Genomic DNA, 22,208 nt, shown 5'->3' with positions numbered 1-22,208 from the left:
TTAAAAATTATGAGGGAGGAGAGAGGTATTAGTGAGATGCAGAAAGTTAGAATTGTTAAAGCGTTGGACTTTCCAGTGGTGATGTGTGGATTTGAAAGCCAGATCACTAAGAAGAAACACAGAAAGCAAATTTATTAATTTGAATAATAGACACAGAGAGGACATCAAGAACTCTCATGGACTAGAAAAATGACTATTGAGAGGTTTTAGAGAATATAAAGACAGAATGCTCTTTGGAGACAATGACTGCTAAACAGAGGTAAGTGTGCTTTGGGCATATTATGCAAGTAGATGAAAAAAAAAAAAAAAAAAAAAATCAGCTAATGCCTTTTTATTTCCATATAGGGAGTAGGCAAGGGCATTTAGCCCTATCTAACTTTTGGAGATAGTGGGCAGTTCAATCTCCACTGGCAGCCAATCACAGATAGCTGGCCCAAGGCTATCGCTAATTAAGCAACACACAGTGAAGAGAGAGACGGCTCAACAATTACCGCCATTTCGTGATCCCTAACACAATATATTTAATGTCTGAAATAATGTCGATTCTACGGTCGATTTTCTTGAGTTTCCGGCAGAAAAAACCCGCTTGCCCATGCCAGAGATCAACTAACTCGGAAAACGGTCGAAAATAGGCTTAGAAAATTTCCTCTAGTCGATGACTAGATTAGAAATAAAGTCTTCCTTCGTGCGATCAAGTGCCATGGTGTGCAAATGCCACATGCACTGAGCTACACAGGCTCTTATGCAAGCAGATGGATAATTTAAAAAGCAATTATGATGGGGAAAGATTGAGAGCATGAGAAGGAGATGAAGCCACCAAAAGTTTCTTTATGGACAACATAAAGGAACTTACCAATATGAAATTACATCTGCTGAAAGGGGAAATGGAGAGAGAGAGAGAAGAGCCATGTGAGATGGAGAATCTAAGTTTAATCATTAAAATTCAGAAACATCTAGATGGCATAAAAAAAAAAAAAACGTGATGTTTTTATGTATTTTTGTGATGAAATATTCATGATATGGTCAAATTTAAACAATTTTACTGATTTTTTTTTTCTCATAAGTAAGCAACAGTGAATTGTAATTCAACAACTAAATGTTAATAAGTGAAATAGTTTCAGTATAGAATCCTCATTACCAATAACACGGGATATCACTGACATTCAGGTAACTGAATCAGTCGATGTTGTGGAATTACTGAGCGAACACTTTGCAAGAGTATATCATCCAGGTGGTGGCTTTGCAGAAATGGAGGAACCAACAGCTTATACTGGAATTGTGATGAATGAGGTAGAGGTAACTAGTCTATTACAGAACCTCAATGTCAATACATCTGTGGGATTGGATGGTATACCAGCTCGTGTCGTACGTGAAGCGGCCAAAGAATTGTCAGTGCCCTTGACCATTATGTTTAATTTGAGCCTCAGGACTGGGTCAGTCCCAAGGGGGTGGAAAGAGGGGAAAATAGTTCCACTGCACAAAGGTGGTTCCAAGGCTGCTGTTGAAAATTACCGGCCAATCAGCATAACAGGAATCATTATCAAGGTCTTAGAGAAAATAGTCAAGAGGAAAATACAAGATTGGATAGAAGAAAATGGGATACTGTATCGGGGACAGCATGGTTTTGTGAAGGGTAGGTCATGCCTCAGTAACTTGCTCACGTATTATAACACAGTGACGGCTGAACTGGATAAGGGTAATGGGTTTACAGTGATTCTGCTGGACCTTGCTAAGGCCTTTGACAGGATACCACATGGAATTCTAATCAGTAAATTGCAGCATATGGGAATGGACATAGGGTTGGTGAGATGGATAGGAGGGTGGTTGACGGAGAGATATCAGAGAGTGGTTTACTCAGGAGTAGAGTCCACAAGACGGCCTGTGACTAGTGGTGTACCACAAGGATCTGTTCTTGGACCACTGCTGTTTAAATTGTTCATAAATGATATAGGAAAGGATCTGAGAGGAACAGTTCATTTGTTTGCGGATGATGCGAAGTTGGGTAGGGCAATAGTGAATGCAGATGACGTCAAAATTTTGCAGGATGATTTGGATAGATTGGAGGTCTGGGCTAGGGAGAATGGATGTCAATTTAATGTGGCAAAATATAAGGTTATGCATTTTGGGGTGAAAAGATGGGAGGCAGTTTACTGCATTGGTGGAACCGTGCTCCAGGAAATTGATGAGGCACGAGATTTAGGAGTGTTGGTGGATAAGGAATTGAAATTTAGGGGACACATTGCAAAAGTGGCCAAATCAGCTCATCAAATCACTTGGTTGCTGAAGAATACGTTGACAAGCAGAGACAAGCAGGTTATTGTTCCTCTGTATCGAGCCTTGATAAGACCTCATCTCGACTACTGTGCTCAGATTTGGTCACCTAGGTTTCTTCTTGATGGGGAGGAGGTGGAGAGGATCCAGAGGCGAGTGACCAAGATGATAGCAGGTCTGTGGAATGAACCGTATGAGAACAGGTTGAGGATTTGTGGGTTGCAAAAATTGGTTGATAGGCGGAGGAGGGGAGATATGATTGAGACATTCAAATTACTGAAGGGTTTCTATAAAATTAATTCAGAAGATATTTTTGAGAACAGGGCTGGTTGTGGGAGGACTAGGGGACATCCATGGAAACTGGGCAAAAGTGTGGTTAGTAAAGGTGTTAGAGCTGGGTTCTTTACTTTTAGAGTAGTGAATGAGTGGAATGCGCTCCCTGAGTCTGTGGTGGATGCTGTGACAGTGAATGAGTTTAAGGCGAGGTATGATAGATACTGTATGAATGTCGAATAGTTGTGATGAAAATGATTTGGGGCCTCCCTCGATGAGTCTAATGACTCCCTGGAGTTGCCCGTAATAATAATAATAATATCATAAGGAATCCCTGTGGGTAAAGAGAGAGACAAGAAGATGTGATTCGTCTCTCTCCATTCCTTCAAGACAAAAGTTCTATGAGTTGTACTTTCAAGTTCTGGCCTGGTGAAAGATTAAAAAACTGTAGATATTCTGATTATTTTTTTTTTCCGCAAAAAATCTGCTGATATCGTATCAATCAGTGAAAGTAGATCTAAAGGAGAGAAAATGTTAAGTTCTTAACATTTTTTTTTTTAGTTCTTTGTGGTTTCAATTTTGTTTTTAACTGTATTAAACAGTTGCTATTTCATCTCTCTCTCTCTCTCTCTATATATATATATATATATATATATATATGTCGCCTCTTCTTCACTTTCTGCATTTTTCACCTTATACTATTTTAAGCCCATTATTAAATTTTAAATAAATAATTCTTCAATAACTAAATTTCAAGGTTCCACAAATATGGTGATGATCTTTCTTTTCAAGAACATTCAGATATGTTTTTGGCCAATATTATCTCTAAAAGAAATTTTAATCAGTAATTTTGAAGGTATGTTTTAAATTTTTGCTGGTTTATTATCAGTGTTAAAAAAGTGTAACTACATTAAATTATTTTCAGAATTTCAAACTATTATAAGCAGAGCTCCAGAAATACAACTTAAATCTACTAGCTAGGAAAACGTTTACTCACCCAAAGTATTGGTCTAGCTAAATTTTCATGCATACAATTAAGCTAATTCATGTTGTGAGCTGTATAAATCAACTTAGGACAATACTATATTACAAATGCATGTTTACTTAAGGGGTAAAGGTGTTCAAAGATAAATATTGTTATAATTAATGTTATATAAAAAAAATGACAAAGTAATACATTTCTGTATAATTATACAGAAATAGGCATTCCTTTAAAGTGGATTTAGAGTCAGCACCACAAGATATCTCATCATAACTAAGTTTGTATTCTCTTTCATTCATTGTTCATAATGAAGGGTGAATTAATATAAATTATCCATGAACAATAACTTAACAGGGAAGATAAATATAAAATTTGTGAAAACAAGAAAGTAGGTAGTACTCGATGTGGAGCCACACACTTTTCATGATGAACTCAGTCACATGATTGGTCATTGACTTGTCTTTGCAAGATAATTGTATTTTTTAAATAGCATTACAGAGAATCTGCATTATGCAAAATTTTCACGCATATAATTAAACTAAGCTAATTCATGTTGCAAGCTGTATAAATAAGCTTAGAACAATACTATATTACAACTGCATGTTTCCTTAAGGGGTAAAGGTGTTCAAAGTTCAGACATAGTGCAGTATTTAATTAGAATTCGCAAATTTTAATTTTTGTGTTTATAATTATTAGTTTATTTTGCTGATTAAATCATATTGTAAGAAAACTAAAAGCTTGGTGAAGAACAAGCTGGATTCAGGCCAAATAGAGACTGTCAGGATCAAATTTTCACTTTACGACAGATAGTTGAGAAATCATGGGAATATAACAAATATCTGTATTTAAGTTTTGTCGATTTGGAAAAGGCATATGATAAGGTGCCAAGAGAGAAGCTATTTCAAACGCTACAGTTATATGGTATTAATGGGGCATTATATCAAGTAATACTTAGTCTCTATTTGAGTTGTAAGTCAGCAGTTAGAATTGAAGTACAGGAAGATGGTTTAATGTTAAATCTGGTGTCAGACAAGGGTGTACATTATCCCCTCTCTTATTCATTATCTATATGGATCACATTATGAAGGAAAGTGGTATTAAACCTGATATCAAAATTGGAGGTGTTAATGTCAGCTCTTTGCTTTATGCGGATGATGTTATACTTCTAAATAAATCCGCTACAAGTCTGCAAGATTCCCTGTCTAAATTGAATAACTGTTGTAATAGATATGGTATGAAGGTCAGCAATAACAAGACAAAGACAATGAAAATAGACAGAAGCACTGAAAATATCAACTGCATTGTGAATGGAGAACCTACAGAACAAGTAAAACATTTCAGCTACTTGGGTACGATTTTTAGTGAAGATGGTAAATTAAATATGGAAATAGAATCAACAAAGCTGGTATGATAGGAAGTAGTCAACTGAATAAAATTTATATGGAATAAGAGAGAAATTAGTCAAAACACTAAATTAGCTATATAAAAGATAGTGTTCAAACTAATTTTAACTTACGGATCTGAGAGCTGGGTTAGAAGTAAAACACTTGACCAAAGACTAGAGACTTCAGATATGAGAGTCCTGAGAAAGATTAGGGGCATGAATAGATGGCATCAATGGCAATATCATAGTAAAAATTCTCAAATACCACAAGAACTGATCTCAGGTAGTATGGTCACTTAAACAGAATGGGAGAGGAAAGATTAGCAAAACTAGTGTTCTCTGCTAATTTTGCAGGAAAAAGACCAAGAGGAAGATTGATATGGTAATAATGCCTAATGATTTAGGTAAGATTGCCTAATGTTTTAAGCAAAATAAAATAAAGTGCATATTTTAATCGTCATCACTGTCTTCAAAAATAACATTTTGTAGATATTCTTTTATGAGTGGCTGGACATTACTTGAAATTTCAATTCTCATTGCATACTTTGGCTAGTTTAGTCATCAAGAAGACAGTAATAAGACCTTGCTTACCTATAAGGTCTGATAATGTTGGAGTCTTGACAGGTAACAGATTGATTTAGAGGAAAATTGTAAACAGGAAGTTAGTAATGATGTAAATTTTTCATGTAGTACTATCATATCCTGTACACCCCTTGAGGGTACATGTCAGGAATTTGATGACACACACACACAGTTAACCCTCATATAATGCGTATATGCCATGTTATATAAATTGTGTTATGCGATACTCAGATCACATAGAAAAAGATTATGTTCCAAAAGAGTTTTTTTTTTTTTAATTATATAAAAAACAATGACATATCCAACAAAAAAATATATTTTTACTTAATTCAAGTAATTCATGTAAGTTAAGAAAACAAACTATGAAACAAATGCATAGCATAAAATTATAAATTACATGTAAACTTCACTGCGCTTAAATGTTTTAGGCAAAATAAAATAAAGTGCATATTTTAATCGTCATCACTGTCTTCAAAAATAACATTTTGTAGATATTCTTTATTTATGAGTGGCTGGACATTACTTGAAATCTCAATTCTCATTGCATACTTTGGCTGGTTTAGTCATCAAGAAGACAGTAATAAGACCTTGCTTACCACTATGCTGAAATTTTTTATTAAGTTCATAATATGGAGCTAAGCAAATATCCAATTGTCTTGTGAATTTTCTGGAGCACTCCATCAAGGGATCATTATCCGTAAAATAACTTCCTAACTTTCTTGCCAAGTCCAATTCTTCCGCTAATTTCTTTAAGCTGAATTTTTTAATGGATTCATCACAATCAGAATCTTCAGCAGAATTTTCCCAGCCATCTGGTTCGACATCATCTATTAACTGTACTAGTTCCTCCTCATTTAAATCTGCTTCCCCATCAATTAATTCAATAATTTCATTTTCAACCATATTGTAAAAGCCCTCTCCACCAAAAATGTGTGGGACGTTTATTATACAACTTAGCTCTTCATCCACTGGAGGTACGAAATTTTGTATTCCAGAAAGACTGACTTCAGGCCATTTTTTTTTTCTAGCATGTATTCAGTGTAGAGGGTTGTAATTTCTTAATGGACAAAGAAATAATTTTCACACAATTCAATATTGAAAACTTTTCCACGATTGAGGCAGTACCATGTTTGGATTAGATACCATTTTTTCAAAAATTAATTGGAATGTTCGACAAATATAATATGACTTAAATGTTGATTCCTTGGACAAGTAGTTGAATACGTGCAGTAGTATTAGGTGGCAAAATTATTTTAATATCTGGATGGCTTAAATTTGTTGGATGGCCTGGTGTGTTATGTTATCTAAAATTAGTAGTATTTTGAAGTTGATATTCTTTTTCTTTGTGTAACTTTCCATATCGGCTGCAAAACACTTGAAAAAACAATTTTCAAACCAGATGTAACCTACTAAAAGGTATTTCCCCTGATATAAATTCGGCACTTATAGCTACATGCGAGATATGGGCAGACACAAATTTAATGAAGATAAAATTTTATTTTTAAGTCACGCAGTGAAATAGATAAAGGATTACTACAATTTGTAGACTGTGTTATATCGAAATGCCATTGTATAAGTACCGCGTTGAACAAGGGTTACTAAAATTTGTAGACCATGTTATATCGAAGCTGCGAGCTGCGTTGTATAAATACTGCATTATACGAGGATTACCTGTATATGTATATATATAAAATATATAAGTACTGTGTTATACGAGGGTCACAGGGCTCCATAATTTCTCTCTTATTCCATATAAAATAGTAAAGCTAGTATAAACTATTTAATTTACCACCTTCACTAAAAATTGCACCTAAAATGAAATGTTTTGCTTGTTCTTGGTTTACCCCATGTAAACCACGTATGCGGCTGATGTTTTCGATGTTCTTTGCTCATTATCAGAGTGTGTCATTTTACTGCTGATTTTCAAAGAAAATTTGTTACAGTAGTTATTCAATTTAGTTAAGGAATCCAGCAGACTTATACTGGATTTATTTAAGAGAATAATCTCATCTGCATAAAGGAAAGAGCTGAGGTTAACATCTCAGACCCATCCTTAATTTTGATATCAATTTAATGCCACTTTCTTTTATAATATGATCCATATAGATGATTAATCCCCCCCAACCGGCCATGACGTCTATAGACGTCGAGCTAAATCTGGATACGAAGCTCTAAAACCCATTGAATAACATGGATAAGAAGTGCAATTTGGTGTCACTATTTCATCCACATTAGCCGGTAGGGAGGTTAACAGTGGAGATGTGTGTACTCTTTGTCTTACATCTGATTTTATATCACTGTCCTCCTGTACTTACTACTTTAATTCTAACTTCCTGTGTTTAATGCCTCATTTATACTGTAAGCAGTGTTCTGAACACTTTTTATTTTTGACTGACACCTTCTTATGTGCCTTTTACAAATCTATAAACCTTGTTACATTACCATCTTTTCTGCACTTTCATTGATAAAGATGATGGGAAAAAAATGCTGTAAAATGTTGCAAATGATTCTACACATTACAACATATAACCTATTTCAACCAGTTATTTCTCAAATAAGTTTCCCCCACATCTAAAAACATATGTATAAAAATAAGCTGAATACTGAGAAAATGTCATAGCCTGCAATTCAGAAGCAGTTATGTCTAACATAAGTTCATTTTTTCATCATTTTTGCTTTGTAAGGTTGAATACTTCCTCAACAATTAAAACAATGTCAGACATGAAGCTTCTAAATTTCTGGCAATCTCCTACTTTCTCAGTACTTGGCTTTTTTTTTTTTTTTTCTGGAAGATGCACTGGCACAAAAGCATGAATTTGAAATAATCTATATAATCCTAGAAAACAATATTATTTTGTTAGCAAATCCAATCAAACCTACCTAGCTGGTGCCCTTGGACTCCTCCTTACCAAACTCTGAAGCAAACCAGGGGGGAAAACAGGTTCAGATTGAATAGTTTTTTGTTCTGCTGTTAATGATACAGAAGAATTCACTTCAATAACCTCAGCCATTTCTGTACTTGCAGCCATTTCAAGATACTAAAGCAGAATGAAGACTAAATGAATTATTATATTCATGTAGGCCATCAACATTCAAGTAATAATTATTCACTTTCGTGCAAAGTATATGCTAAATAAAGAGCAATTCTTTAAAACTCATACAGATATTACTCACATACTAAGGACATGACCATCAGATCTGTCTAGTTAAATCACAATGAACAGAGTCGTCAATGATGCAAAGTTAGGAAGGAACACGAGAAATAGAGCAGACAATATGGCCTTGCTGGAGGATCTAAACTGACTATGTGAGTGGGCAAATGATTGAAGCTATCAGTTTAATGTTGCAAAGTGCAATGTCTTAAAATTTGGTAGGCAAGGTTTTTTGCAGAGTATGCAATTAATGAAGAAATTTTGATGGAGGTCAAGGAGATGAGAGATCGGGGAGTGGCGGTGAACAGATATTTGGAGTTTAGGGATCACATTGCTAAAACTGTCAAAACATCTAACATATTATGGCAATGATGAGGACACTGACATGCAGAGGGAAAAAGGTTATGATTCTCCTGTATAAAGCTTTGCATATGAACTACTGTGCATCAATTTGGTCACCTAGTTTTCAAGAGGAATGTATTGCAGAAGGTATAGAGACCAAGTTAGTGTCAGGTCTATGGAATGTCGGATACAGAGCTCTGCCATATCCCTTCTCTTCTATTCAGAGCTTTGTGAATAGAAGAGAAGGGATATGGCAGACATATGTTGGTGAAGGGATGTCACCATATTAATATAGAGTAGATATTTCATAGAATAGAGAGAGAGACTAGGGTAGAACAAGAGGCCACCAATGGAAGCTGTACAAGGAATGTACAAGAAACAAGTTCTTTGTGTGGAGATTGATTGGTAAGTGGAATGCATTGTCTGAAAGTGTGGTGAGTGAAGAAACTGTGAATAGGGTTCAAGGCACAGTTTGATGATATTTTAGCATCATATAGATCTCCCACAATGAGTCTGTTGATTCCATGGAAATCAGAAAACAATAATAATGATAGTGGCTACTCAGTATTCTACCGCTGTTTAATTCAGTTTGTGGAGATTGATTGGAATAAACTAGAAATCTGATTAATTTGTTTCAAAATAATCTGTACACCTTATAATCCAAATAGGTTGTGATAAGACTCGATGAACAAAGAAGACTATATGTATAATAAATTTAGTTTAATCCTTTATCCAAGTGTAAGCAAACAAAGTTTGTGCATGAAAATATCTTCAGGACTGAGGTAAGGTAGTGCAACACCAGGCAACTCTGAGCAAAGGTGGACCTAGCTCTCATCAGTCCTTGTCCCAGTATCTCCCATAATGCAAAGCACATCTCCTTGTGGACATGTATACTGCTATGCATTAAGGGAAGGGCCACTACCCAGATGGGTTTCAACCTTTATTGAGGTCTCGTCAGTGGGAGGCAGACCCAAACGTGAAGATAATAAGGCAGAAGCAATAGGAGAGGTCATATTTACCTATAGGAGTTGCCAACAGGTGTACCACCTTATTATTAAATTACTCTGGATTTAGAGAAAGATGTTGGAAGTTTATGATAGTAAATAGGACCTCTCCTATTGCTTCTGCCTTAGTATCTCCACATTTAGGTCTACCTCCCACTGATGAGACCTCAATAAAGGTTGAAACCGGTCTGGGTAGTGGCCCTTCCCTTAATGCATAGCAGTATACATGTCTGCAAGGAAATGTGCTTTGCATTATGGGAGATACTGGGACAGGGAATGATGAGAACTAGGTCCACCTTTGCTCGGAGTTGCCTGGTGTTGCACTACCTTACCTCAGTCCTGAAGATATTTTCAGGTGCAAACTTTGTTTGCTTCCACTTGGATAAAGGATTAAACTAAATTTATTAGAGTCTAACCAAGTGAAAAATAAACTTCCAAGACTATATGTACTTAATTTATTTCAAAACATGATTAATTTTTATTTCGATTATGTTCTGATATAAAGTAAGTGCATATATACACTTCTTCATTCATTATATATATATATATAAGAATTCATATTTACTCGGTGAAAATGATATGAAAATTAATAAAGTTTAAATGACTAAATACCAGGAATAATAAAGAATGAGGTTTAATAGGAACACTATTAGTTTTGTTGATAAAACAACTTCTTCAGGTGTCCAAGTACAAAGAATTATATACACTACAGAAACATTACATAATAACGACAACAGATCTACTCTAAACTGTAGTACAGTTTAGAGTAAGATGTTGGCGGCCTCTGTCGGAGTTTATTGATGGCTAGAGAGAGCGCTATAGTATATATATCCAGCTTTCTGTCTAAAACTAATAACAGATAAAAGAAGAGTACAATCTAGAAACACATTACATTTATAGATAGTGATAAAAAAAAAGTGTTCAATAAATAATCTTTTACTTATTATTTTATTGACCTCCATGGAGTTACATGACTCTTCATAGGAGGTCAACGCAGTCCATCGTACCATTCCTTAAACTCATCCACAGACTGCACTTTCACCACCCTCTCGGGCAATGCATTCCATGCTCCTATCGAGCCCCATGAAAAAAACTTCCTTCTTACCTTTTACTCACCACCTTCTTTTTGAAAATTACTTACACATTTTGAAAATTTAATACACTGGGTTGGTTTGAAAAACCAACCCAGTGTATTAATCTGATAATAATCCTTTAAGAACTTAATCATCTCAATCATTCCTTCCTTTGCCTTCTATCCACAAAACTCTGCAGTCTGCATGTCTTCAGTCTATCCTCATAATCAACATTGTATAGTCCTGATATCATTTTTGTTGTCTCTGCACCCTCTCCAAGGTTATTACTTCATCTTCTTCAAATCTCAGTGACCAGATCTGACCATAGAAATGCAGATGTGGTCTGATCAAAGCTTTATACAATGGGATCAGCACACTGTTATCTCTTGTGATCAACTTTCTCCCCAACATTTCTGCAATTCTCTGAGATATCATCACAACTTTTGCAATATGTCCTCCTCAGAACTTAAAATCTCTATCCACAATCACTCCCAGATCCCTTGCTTCCTCCACTTCTTCCAGTATAACTCCACCAAGTGAATATAAAACATTCCATCTGTGGATCCCAAATTTTAAAATCTTACATTTAGTTGCATTAAACTAATCATCATCATGCTTCTCAAGGATTTAGGCCTAGAGTGGCCTGTTCCACCCTTAGAAGTCATTGTTGAATCTCTTAAGAGGACGTCCTGGTTTTCTTTTTCTAATGGTTTGTAATTTAAGGCTTGTTCTGGTAATCTTTCTCTTTTCATTCTTTCAACGTGTTCCATCCATTTATGTTTATTTATTTATTTTCACTATTACTGATTCCTGGTTTAATTCTTTGATAATTTCTTCATTTCTTTTGTAATCGAATAGCGTATACTTTGCAGTTTTTCTCATGAACTTCATTTCAGCTGTTATCAATCTTTGTTTGTCTTTTAGTTTTATTGTTCAGATTTCACTTCTATACAATACATCTGGTAGGGCTAATGTATTGGAGGGCAAAGTCTGACTGTCACCTCCTCATGGTGCCCTCTGGATGATCTAACGACAGCAGCATTTCTTCTTTTTTCCCGTCATGGAGACAAATTTCGATGATTATACCTATGTTACCGAGTACGGGGCAGCCAATGCGACTCTTGATTTGGAAATGATGTCAGAGTTGAGAAATGAGCAAATCATTCCACCCATTACAAAAATTATTAATATCAACCAATGTAATTTAAATGGTATTGTTACCCCAGCAAGCAAAGAAAAACTAAATGAATTATTACTACTAGCTGACAAACATGATGCTGATATTATCTGCATCCAGGAAACCAAATTTCGACAAACCAACAGACTAAACATTAAAAACTATGAAATCATAAGACAAGATAGGCCTACGGACCAAAATGGAGAAGGGCTTCTGACACTAATCCAAAACTTGTCATATAAAGTTGTTGAGTTAGACATAGTATCAGAAGGAACTGAAATACAAGGAATCCAAATACAGGAACCAAGTAAAATGCCATTAAACATATTCAATTGTTATCATCCTCCTGACAAACCTGGACCAATCTTTCCAACCTATCCCTTCTCAATGAAGAAAACTCCATTATCTTAGGAGACATGAATAGCAAACACCTGTTATGGGGTTCTGAGGAATTAAACCCAAGAGGAGAAAACCTGAGTAATTTCTTAGATGAAACAGGACTAATAACTCTCAACAGTGGAGAACCTACTTATCTGTCTCATTCTTATGGTACAAAAGATGCCCTAGATATTATTATTACTATTACTATTATTACGGGCAACTCCAGGGAGTCATTAGACTCATCGAGGGAGGGCCCCAAATCATATTCATCACAACTATTTGACATTCATACAGTATCTATCATACCTCGCCTTAAACTCATTCACTGTCACAGCATCCACCACAGACTCAGGGAGCGCATTCCACTCATTCACTACTCTAAAAGTAAAGAACCCAGCTCTAACACCTTTACTAACCACACTTTTGCCCAGTTTCCATGGATGTCCCCTAGTCCTCCCACAACCAGCCCTGTTCTCAAAAATATCTTCTGAATTAATTTTATAGAAACCCTTCAGTAATTTGAATGTCTCAATCATATCTCCCCTCCTCCGCCTATCAACCAATTTTTGCAACCCACAAATCCTCAACCTGTTCTCATACGGTTCATTCCACAGACCTGCTATCATCTTGGTCACTCGCCTCTGGATCCTCTCCACCTCCTCCCCATCAAGAAGAAACCTAGGTGACCAAATCTGAGCACAGTAGTCGAGATGAGGTCTTATCAAGGCTCGATACAGAGGAACAATAACCTGCTTGTCTCTGCTTGTCAACGTATTCTTCAGCAACCAAGTGATTTGATGAGCTGATTTGGCCACTTTTGCAATGTGTCCCCTAAATTTCAATTCCTTATCCACCAACACTCCTAAATCTCGTGCCTCATCAATTTCCTGTAGCACGGTTCCACCAATGCAGTAAACTGCCGCCAATCTTTTTACCCCAAAATGCATACCCTTACATTTTGCCACATTAAACTGACATCCATTCTCCTTAGCCCAGACCTCCAATCTATCCAAATCATCCTGCAAAATTTTGACGTCATCTGCATTCACTATTGCCCTACCCAACTTCGCATCATCCGCAAACAAATGAACTGTTCCTCTCAGATCCTTTCCTATATCATTTATGAACAAATTAAACAGCAGTGGTCCAAGAACAGATCCTTGTGGCACACCACTAGTCACAGGCCGTCTTGTGGACTCTACTCCTGAGTAAACCACTCTCTGATATCTCTCCGTCAACCACCCTCCAATCCATCTCACCAACCCTATGTCCATTCCCATATGCTGCAATTTACTGATTAGAATTCCATGTGGTATCCTGTCAAAGGCCTTGGCAAGGTCCAGTAGAATCACTGTAAACCCATTATCCTTATCCAGTTCAGCCGTCACTGTGTTATAATACGTGAGCAAGTTACTGAGGCATGACCTACCCTTCACAAAACCATGCTGTCCCCGATACAGTATCCCATTTTCTTCTATCCAATCTTGTATTTTCCTCTTGACTATTTTCTCTAAGACCTTGATAATGATTCCTGTTATGCTGATTGGCCGGTAATTTTCAACAGCAGCCTTGGAACCACCTTTGTGCAGTGGAACTATTTTCCCCTCTTTCCACCCCCTTGGGACTGAACCAGTCCTGAGGCAACAAAATGGTCAAGGGCACTGACAATTCTTTGGCCGGTTCACTTACAACACGAGCTAGTATACCATCCAATCCCACAGATGTATTGACATTGAGGTTCTGTAATAGACTAGTTACCTCTACTTCATTCATCACAATTCCAGTATAAGCTGTTGGTTCTTCCATTCCTGCAAAGTCACTATCTGGATGATATACTCTTGCAAAGTGCTCGCTCAGTAATTCCACAATATCGACTGATTCGGTTACCTCCCTACCCTCAGCATTTTTTAAGATCATTCTACCATGAGCATTTTTCCTTTTACTTGCAACATATTGAAAAAACTGTTTGGGATTCTCTTTAGCCTGCGTGGCCAATTTCTTTTCGTAATCTGCTTTTGCATTTCTTACCACCCTTGTTACCATCCTGGCCTGAGCTTTATACTGTTCCTGCGCCTGATGGTTACCCTTCTCCTTAAATTCCCTCCACAATTGTTTCTTTTTTTGCAGCTCAAGCTTAATAGTGTTATTCATCCATTTAATCCCTACTTGATTTATTATTCGGACTCTTGGTATACAGTCAACCATTGCCTCCTGCAAACAGTTCTTAACCACCTCCCATGCACTATCAACACTACCAGCCCTTGCAGTTTTACATGCCATGGCATTGAGCCAAGCACACACCTAAGCTTGTCATACTTACCAGCCCGGTAATTCCACATGTACCCTGTCTTAATTGTAAATTCGACTCCTTTAGCCACCTCCCAAGTCATGACCTTATGGTCACTCTCACCAATTGGTGGCAACATGGTCATGTTCGTTACAGCCACATTCTCGGTTGCAATTACTAGGTCCAGCACTCTCTGCCCCCTGGTATTTTCCAATACATGTTGCCGTAGATAGTTGTCCCTTAATAACCGCATAAAATCCAATTCCTTCCTCCCATGTGCCCTCTCCTCTTTCCAGTCAATGTTACCATAATTGAAATCACCCATAATAATTACCCTCCTTCCACTCATTTCTTCTATTTGCTTATGCATACTATCCCCACCATCCACTCCATCACCCGGTCTATAGCAGCACCCAATTGTATATTTTGTTCTGCTGGATTCTATCTCACACCAAACAGCCTCAAATGTGCTTTTTTCCCCATCATGCAGTTCAACTTCTATACTCCTTGGCTGAAGATCATCAGCTATCATCAATAACACTCCTCCCCCCTTTTTATTCACCCTGTCACTCCTGAACACGCTATACCCGTCGCATTCAATCCCACTAGCTTTATCATCTTCTGTCAGCCATGTTTCACTAATACCGACAACCTGTGGCCTGGAAGTGCCAACCATGGCCAAAAACTCTTCCTTCTTGTTCCTAATACTCCTGGCATTAGTGTACATGAATCGCAGAAGCCCATTTGTCCCATCCCTACTTTGATGCCTTATACTAACTATCCCATTCTGATTTCTTGTCCGTCGTACTCGCTCAGGCATAATATACTCATTCATACACTTAACTGTCCCCCTAAAGTCTGCATATCTACTCCCCCCCCCCTCAATAAATCTAGTTTCCCTGAGTCTGTACATCCACTTCCACATCATTCATCAACACTCTTTCAAGTCTCCGTACACCAACTCCATTCAAATGCAACCCATCCATCTTATATAAGTCTTTTGCCCATCGAACTCATTCCACACATCCACAAATTCCACACCACTCTCCATGCATAACCCACTCATAAAGTCATTGGCAATTATGGCCCTCCTTCTAAACACTTCACTGTCATACTGCGGTAAGATACTCACCATCCTAACTCTCTCACTCTTCTCTTTTGCTACCTCAAACTACTCCCTCACATCCTCTATCATTTCCATTTTGTCCTCTTTCAAATCATTCGTTCCTGCCACGATTATCATCTCTTTCACACCCTCTGTTTTTGCAGTCGAATAGATTCGCTGACGTCCTTTATGTTCGCACCCGGCTGGTACGACTTCGTTAAACTCTCAATTATTACGCCTCTTAATAGCGAATCCCCATACAGCACTCACTCCTTCATTTTATTGACGTTTGCGAACATTCTATTATTTGCCATCACAGACTTCCGCCAGTTATTTGTCGGTACATTCAACACACATTTTTCCATACGCTCCAGTTGTCTTTTAGCTCGGTGTATCACACCATTCACACATATCACACATATCACAGCAATTTCGCTACTCGCATTTATCTCACCATTTTCATTATCGATCAAATCATCCATTCTTTCTGTGTTTCTACCTTCATTTACATTTTCGGCGACGCTCTCACACCTATCTGGCACTACCACGCAATTCTCTAGCACACCGCCATTTTCTACATTCTGACTATCGTTCACGACATCGCTCTCGACACACGAAACACGCTTGAAGTCCTCATTCTCTTTACACTTTTTACACATATTAACTCCGCTATCACTTTCTAACCAGACTCCCACTGCTCTTCGCAAGGCATACATCTCACAGACAGCACATTGCATAAATTCGTTTACATCAAAACTCTTAAACAAACATGGTGACCTGGCCGCCATTTTTTTCTTTATCGGTGCCATGTGTACGCTATCTTTTCTTAAAAATAATAATTAAAATAACAGAAAACACGCAAAAATTGCACAGACACACCAAGAAACAAAAGCAAACAATACTACTTAAAATTCTAGTAAAATATCTAATATTAACACAAAATAATACTAATCTTTTTAGGAGCTCTCGACAAGCCGACGATCTAATCAGTGCGACACCAAGCGACCTTTATATTCAAATATCACTGTGGTGTCTCCTGATCTTCACAACAAAGCTATTTGGTCTGTTTTGGAACCAGTAGGAAGCAATCATACTCCAATATTAATCAATCTGAACCCAAAAATGACTAGACTCACCCAAAAAAATAAAATATAATTGAAACTTCCAAAAGGCAAATTGGGAGAACTACAAGGATGAAGTAAAATGCTGAAAGACCACACATACCATGATGACTTAGAGAAAGACTATATAACTTGGAAGAATACTATCCTAAATGCAGCAAAGAAAAGTATCCCAAAGGGCTACAGGAGAAAAGTTATTTCAAGCCACACAAAGGTTCACCAAGAACTTGCCAGTAAAATAACTAAACGAAATGAATTATTTAATATCTTAAAAATTGAAAGCTCTCCAGAAACCAGGATTGAGTACAACAAGATAAATGCTGAAATTAAACAAAATATAATATATTACAAAGAACTAGGTGGCAAGAATTTTGCCACAACTTAAATCCAAACACTTCAGATACCAAACTTTGGAAACTGACTGCTAATTTACAAAGAGACCTACCAAAGGCAAGTGAGACCAACACACTAAAAGATCCAGATGGAAATATCAAAATTGGAGATAGGGAGATCTCAAATACCTTGGCCTTTCATTTTCAAAATATAAGCAAACTAGATATGAATACTAGGAAAGACCATCAAATATCAAAACAGGCTCGACAGCAAAAAAAATGCTGCAAACTCCCCAAAATATCAAAACAAACAATTCTGGGATCCATTTACAATCTCTGAATTGGGAGATGCCTTGGAGAGACTAGATATAAATAAATCATGTGGACCTGATAACATACAAGGAATTATGATCAAACACCTTCCTTCCCTAGCCGTAGATTGGCTACTTCACCTATACAATAATAGCCTAAAATAAGGAAAAGTTCCAAAAGACTGGAAGACAGCCACAATCGTACCAATCTTAAAGCCTAACAAACCGCAAGACCAACCAAGAAGTTGTAGACCAATTTCACTGACTTCAATTCCAGGCAAATTAATGGAAAAAATGATACTCCAACGTTTGAATTACTATCTAAACAAAAATAGTATACTATCACATTTTCAGACTGCCTTTAGAAGAAATCACTCAACTTTTCTACTTAACCCAGACAATTCAAGATAACTTCCAGACCAAACCTACCAAATCCACCATTGCAGCTTTTATAGATTTTAGCAATGCCTTTGACAAGGTGTGGAGGCAGAAACTCTTTTCCAAACTTTGTCATATTGGAATAGAAGGGAAAGTTCTTAACTAGATCTATGACATTCTAAGAAATAGAACAATTTGAGTTAGAATAAATAATACCTTTTCCAAGAAAGTGAAAATAAGACAGGGACTCCCTCAAGGTAGCATTTTGAGCCTACTCCTTTTTTCCATCTACTTGAATGACTTAGATAAAAATATAAATAAAGAAACAAAGATAGCTATGTTTGCTGATGATTTGGTCCTATTCTCAGCTCACAACAACAACCTAGAAACAGCAGAAGGTCACTTAAACAAAGCCATTGAAAGTTTAGCTACATAGTGTGAAAACCAAAAAATTATTATTATTATTACGGGTATCTCCATGGAGTCAGCAGACTCATCGCAGGAGACCCAAACTAGCAAAACAATATCTGTCATATCTCTTCTTGAATTCATTTACAGACGAAGAGCTCACAACTAAGTCAGGCAATGAATTCCACTCATTCACCACCCTCCAGGCAAAAAACCTCGTTCTGACACCTTTGTTAACCACACTCTTCTTTAATTTCCAGGGATGTCCTCTTGTTCCTCCATCACTATCAACACAGCTGAAACATTTCCCCTGCATCAATCCTATAAAAACCTTTCAGTAATTTAAATGTTTCTATCATATCCTCTCTTCTTCACCTATCAACCAATCTCTGCAATCCACAAGCTCTCAATCTATCAATGTAGGGAGCATTTTTTACATCACTCACCAACTTGGTCACTCTTCTCTGAACCCTCTCCAGAGCCTCCTCATCTCCAAGGAATCCAGGTTACCAGACCTGAGCACAGTAATCCAAATGTGGAAATATCAACGCTTTATAAAGGGGAATAATAACCTCTTTATCTCTGGATGTCAGTGTGTTCCTCAACAATCAAGTAATCCTATGTGCAATCTTGGACACCTTAGCAATGTGTCCTCTGAACTTCATCTCCCTATCTACCAACACCCCTAAGTCCCTAGCCTCATCAATCTCTTGGAGTACCTTTCCATCAATGTAGTACACAGCTGGTAATCTTTTAATCCCAAAACGCATGACTTTACACTTTTCCACATTGAACTGACATCCATTATCTTTTGCCCATTTTACTAGCTTATTTAAATCATCCTGCAAACTTTCAACATCACCTGGATTTTTTATTGCGCTACCCAACTTTGCATCATCAGTAAACAACTGAATATCTTCCCTTTAAGCCATTTCCTATATCATTTATATACAAATTAAACAACAATGGCCCAAGCACAGAGCCCTGAGGCACACCACTGGTCACCTGCTTCATTATGGACTTGCCTCCTCCATACACCACCTTATGGTATCTCTCCTGAGCCATTCTCCTATCCATATCACCAATTTAGTATCCATTCCCATCTGCTCCAATTTGCATAACAGTCTTCTATCCTGTCAAAAGCCTTAGTGGTTGTTTTTTGGAAGTTAGTTGCTGTCGAGATATAATATATTTTGGTTACCGTCGGAATCGAATGCATAATGGTGGAAGACAAAATGAAGCTAAGTTTTCATTACTGTATTTAGTTATATTTCATTTTATTTAATTATATTTAGTGTACTTAAATGTTTTGTTTTGCTTTTAATTGTTTGTACTTTTTTTTTTCTTATTTATTTAACGGAATTTATTAATTGCATAATTATTAAATATTACTCTACTCGGCAGTAAGGAATGATGGCAGATTCAGATGCAGTCGCAAGTGGCGTATCACCAAGTCCTCCGCCATTTAAGAACTCTATTATAAGCAATATCATAAGGGACTTTGTGGCATGCAGTACTTGCGGCATGTATGCATCTTGGGAATTGGATATGTGGCCTGTGAAAGAGAGAGCGGAGAGCGTATGTGCACAAAATGCAGGCAGTTGGAGGAGATAAGTGTATTAGAAATATCGATATCCGACCTTGTTGCTCCAGGAATGGGGAATGAATGTAGGAAGACAAGTAGTGTGATAGGAGAGAATGAAAAAAATATATATATGAATGAGAAAATAATAGTTGATAGTGTGGAAGGTGTGAGTGACTGAAAGTTTAGGAGATGGTTTTGTTTGGGAGAGTGAATTTAGATTAAGAGTGACTGCCCTGCAGAGGGAGATAGATGAGCTGAAAGAGGAGATGGAATGAGTCTTGTGAATGAGAGCAGAAGTATGAAAGATAAGATTAGGAGAATGGAAGAGATAAATGCAAGGCGTTTCAGAGTAGGGGAGAGAGAGAATTTTGGGAGTACGAGTGAGAGGTATGGGGATGCTAGAAGAGGAGAGAATGGAAACAGTAAAAGAGAGGGAATGAGAGAGAGGTATGGGAATGCTAGCAGACAAGAGGATGGAAACAGTAGGAGAGACGGAATGAGAGAGAGATATGGAAGTGCTAGAAGAGGAGAGAATGAAAACAGTAGAAGAGAGGGAATGAGAGAGATATATGGAAATGCTAGAAGATGAGAGGATGGAAACAGTAGGAGAGACGGAATGAGAGAGGGATATGGAAATGCTAGAAGATGAGAGGATGGAAACAGTAGGAGAGACGGAATGAGAGAGGGATATGGAAGTGCTAGAAGAGGAGAGAATGGAAACAGTAGGAGAGAGAAGTATAGGAATGCTAGAAGAGAGAATAGCAGTAGAGGAGAGGGAATGAAAGAAGAGGAGAGAATGGAAACAATAGGAGAGAGGGAATGGTAAGAGGTATAATGTATGGCGACTCAATGATCCGTGGTGTTTAAGATAGGATGCATGAGGAGTGTTTGCCAGGAGGAACAATAGAAAGGGTGGCTATGGCAATTAAGAGAGGTGAAAGGGTGGATGAGATGATTGTGATGGTAGGAACAAATGACTCAAGTGGTAATGTAAGTTGGGCAGTGAGAGATATGAGATTTTTGCTTGAGGCTGTACGGAAGAAGACAGAGAGAGGAAAAATAGTGTGCGTGTTGCCTAGGTATGATAATGATGAGCTGAGCAGAAGAGCAGTGATATTGAATGGCATAATAGCGAGAATGTGTGACAAGAGAGGACTGGTATATGTGGATGCTTGGAGTGCATTTGAGGAAAGAGAGGAATTGTATGCGAGAGACTGCTTACATTTGAATGAGGAAGGATGTAGGCATCTGGAGATTGCTGTTCTGAACAAGTCAGTGTGTCCCAGGGAGGATGATAGGCCTCTTGTGGGAATGGATACTTGGGAGAAGGGAGACGATGTCAGGTAACACTGAGCCCAGTGGAGTCTAGAAGGGATAATGCTGGGTATAGAAACAATGGCATTTATATGCTTTATACTAATGCCAGGAGTATCCGGAATAAGGGAGAGAAATTGGTGGCGCAGATAGCATCAGCCTGGTCAAAAATTATTGGGATCACTGAGACGTGGTTGACAGAGGGGGATATAATAACAGTAATAGAAGTCGTTGGGTATAGCATTTTTCGTCAGGATAGGAGGGGAAAGCGTGGTGGTGGGATACTGCTTATGATAAGTGATGACCTATGTCCTCTAAGAGTGGAGGCTTTGGAAGGAAGTGAGACAAATGATTTTGAGAGCGTATGGTGTGAGGTAAAGGTAGGCAAGACAGGATATTTAGTGGGGTGTTGCTACAGACCCAGGAGCACAGAAGATGGGGACCAGGAGATGTTTAGACAGCGAGGTTTGGCAAGTGCAAGAAGAATGATTGTTATGGGAGATTTTAACTACAGTAGTATACATTGGAGAGAGGAAGATGCATGTAGCAATACGAGAATGGAATTTCTAGAATTCTTGAGGGACAAATGTCTTAGGCAACATGTAACAGAGGGAACAAGAGGTTCAAGAGTTTTGGATTTGGTTATAGCATCAGAAGAGTTGATAATAACTGAGTTGACATCTCTCCCACCAGTTGGAGAGAGTGACCATATGGTTTTAACTTGGAAAATGAATAGACATGCAGGA

The 22,208-nt window shown here is 37.5% G+C and overlaps 1 protein-coding gene across 2 annotated transcripts in view; it reads right to left on the bottom strand.

Moving 5' to 3' along the window:
• LOC150094599 (uncharacterized) overlaps positions 1-22,208 on the bottom strand; it is a 429,939-nt gene that overhangs the window by 374,983 nt on the left and 32,748 nt on the right. For both annotated transcript variants that reach the window (XM_090411060.1, XM_090411061.1), the window contains exon 2: positions 8,373-8,530. In XM_090411060.1, coding sequence (XP_090267186.1) covers positions 8,373-8,521 — 149 coding nt within the window. In that variant the 5' untranslated portion in view covers positions 8,522-8,530. The remainder of the gene's footprint in view (positions 1-8,372; positions 8,531-22,208) is intronic.

The sequence above is a fragment of the Typopeltis vanoorti genome, chromosome 21 (genome assembly GCF_054136105.1).
Source record: "Typopeltis vanoorti isolate ZY-2024b chromosome 21, IOZ_Tvanoo_1.0, whole genome shotgun sequence".
In the NCBI taxonomy this organism is placed as follows: Eukaryota; Metazoa; Arthropoda; class Arachnida; order Uropygi; family Thelyphonidae; genus Typopeltis; species Typopeltis vanoorti.
This window is presented reverse-complemented; position numbering and strand designations above follow the sequence as displayed.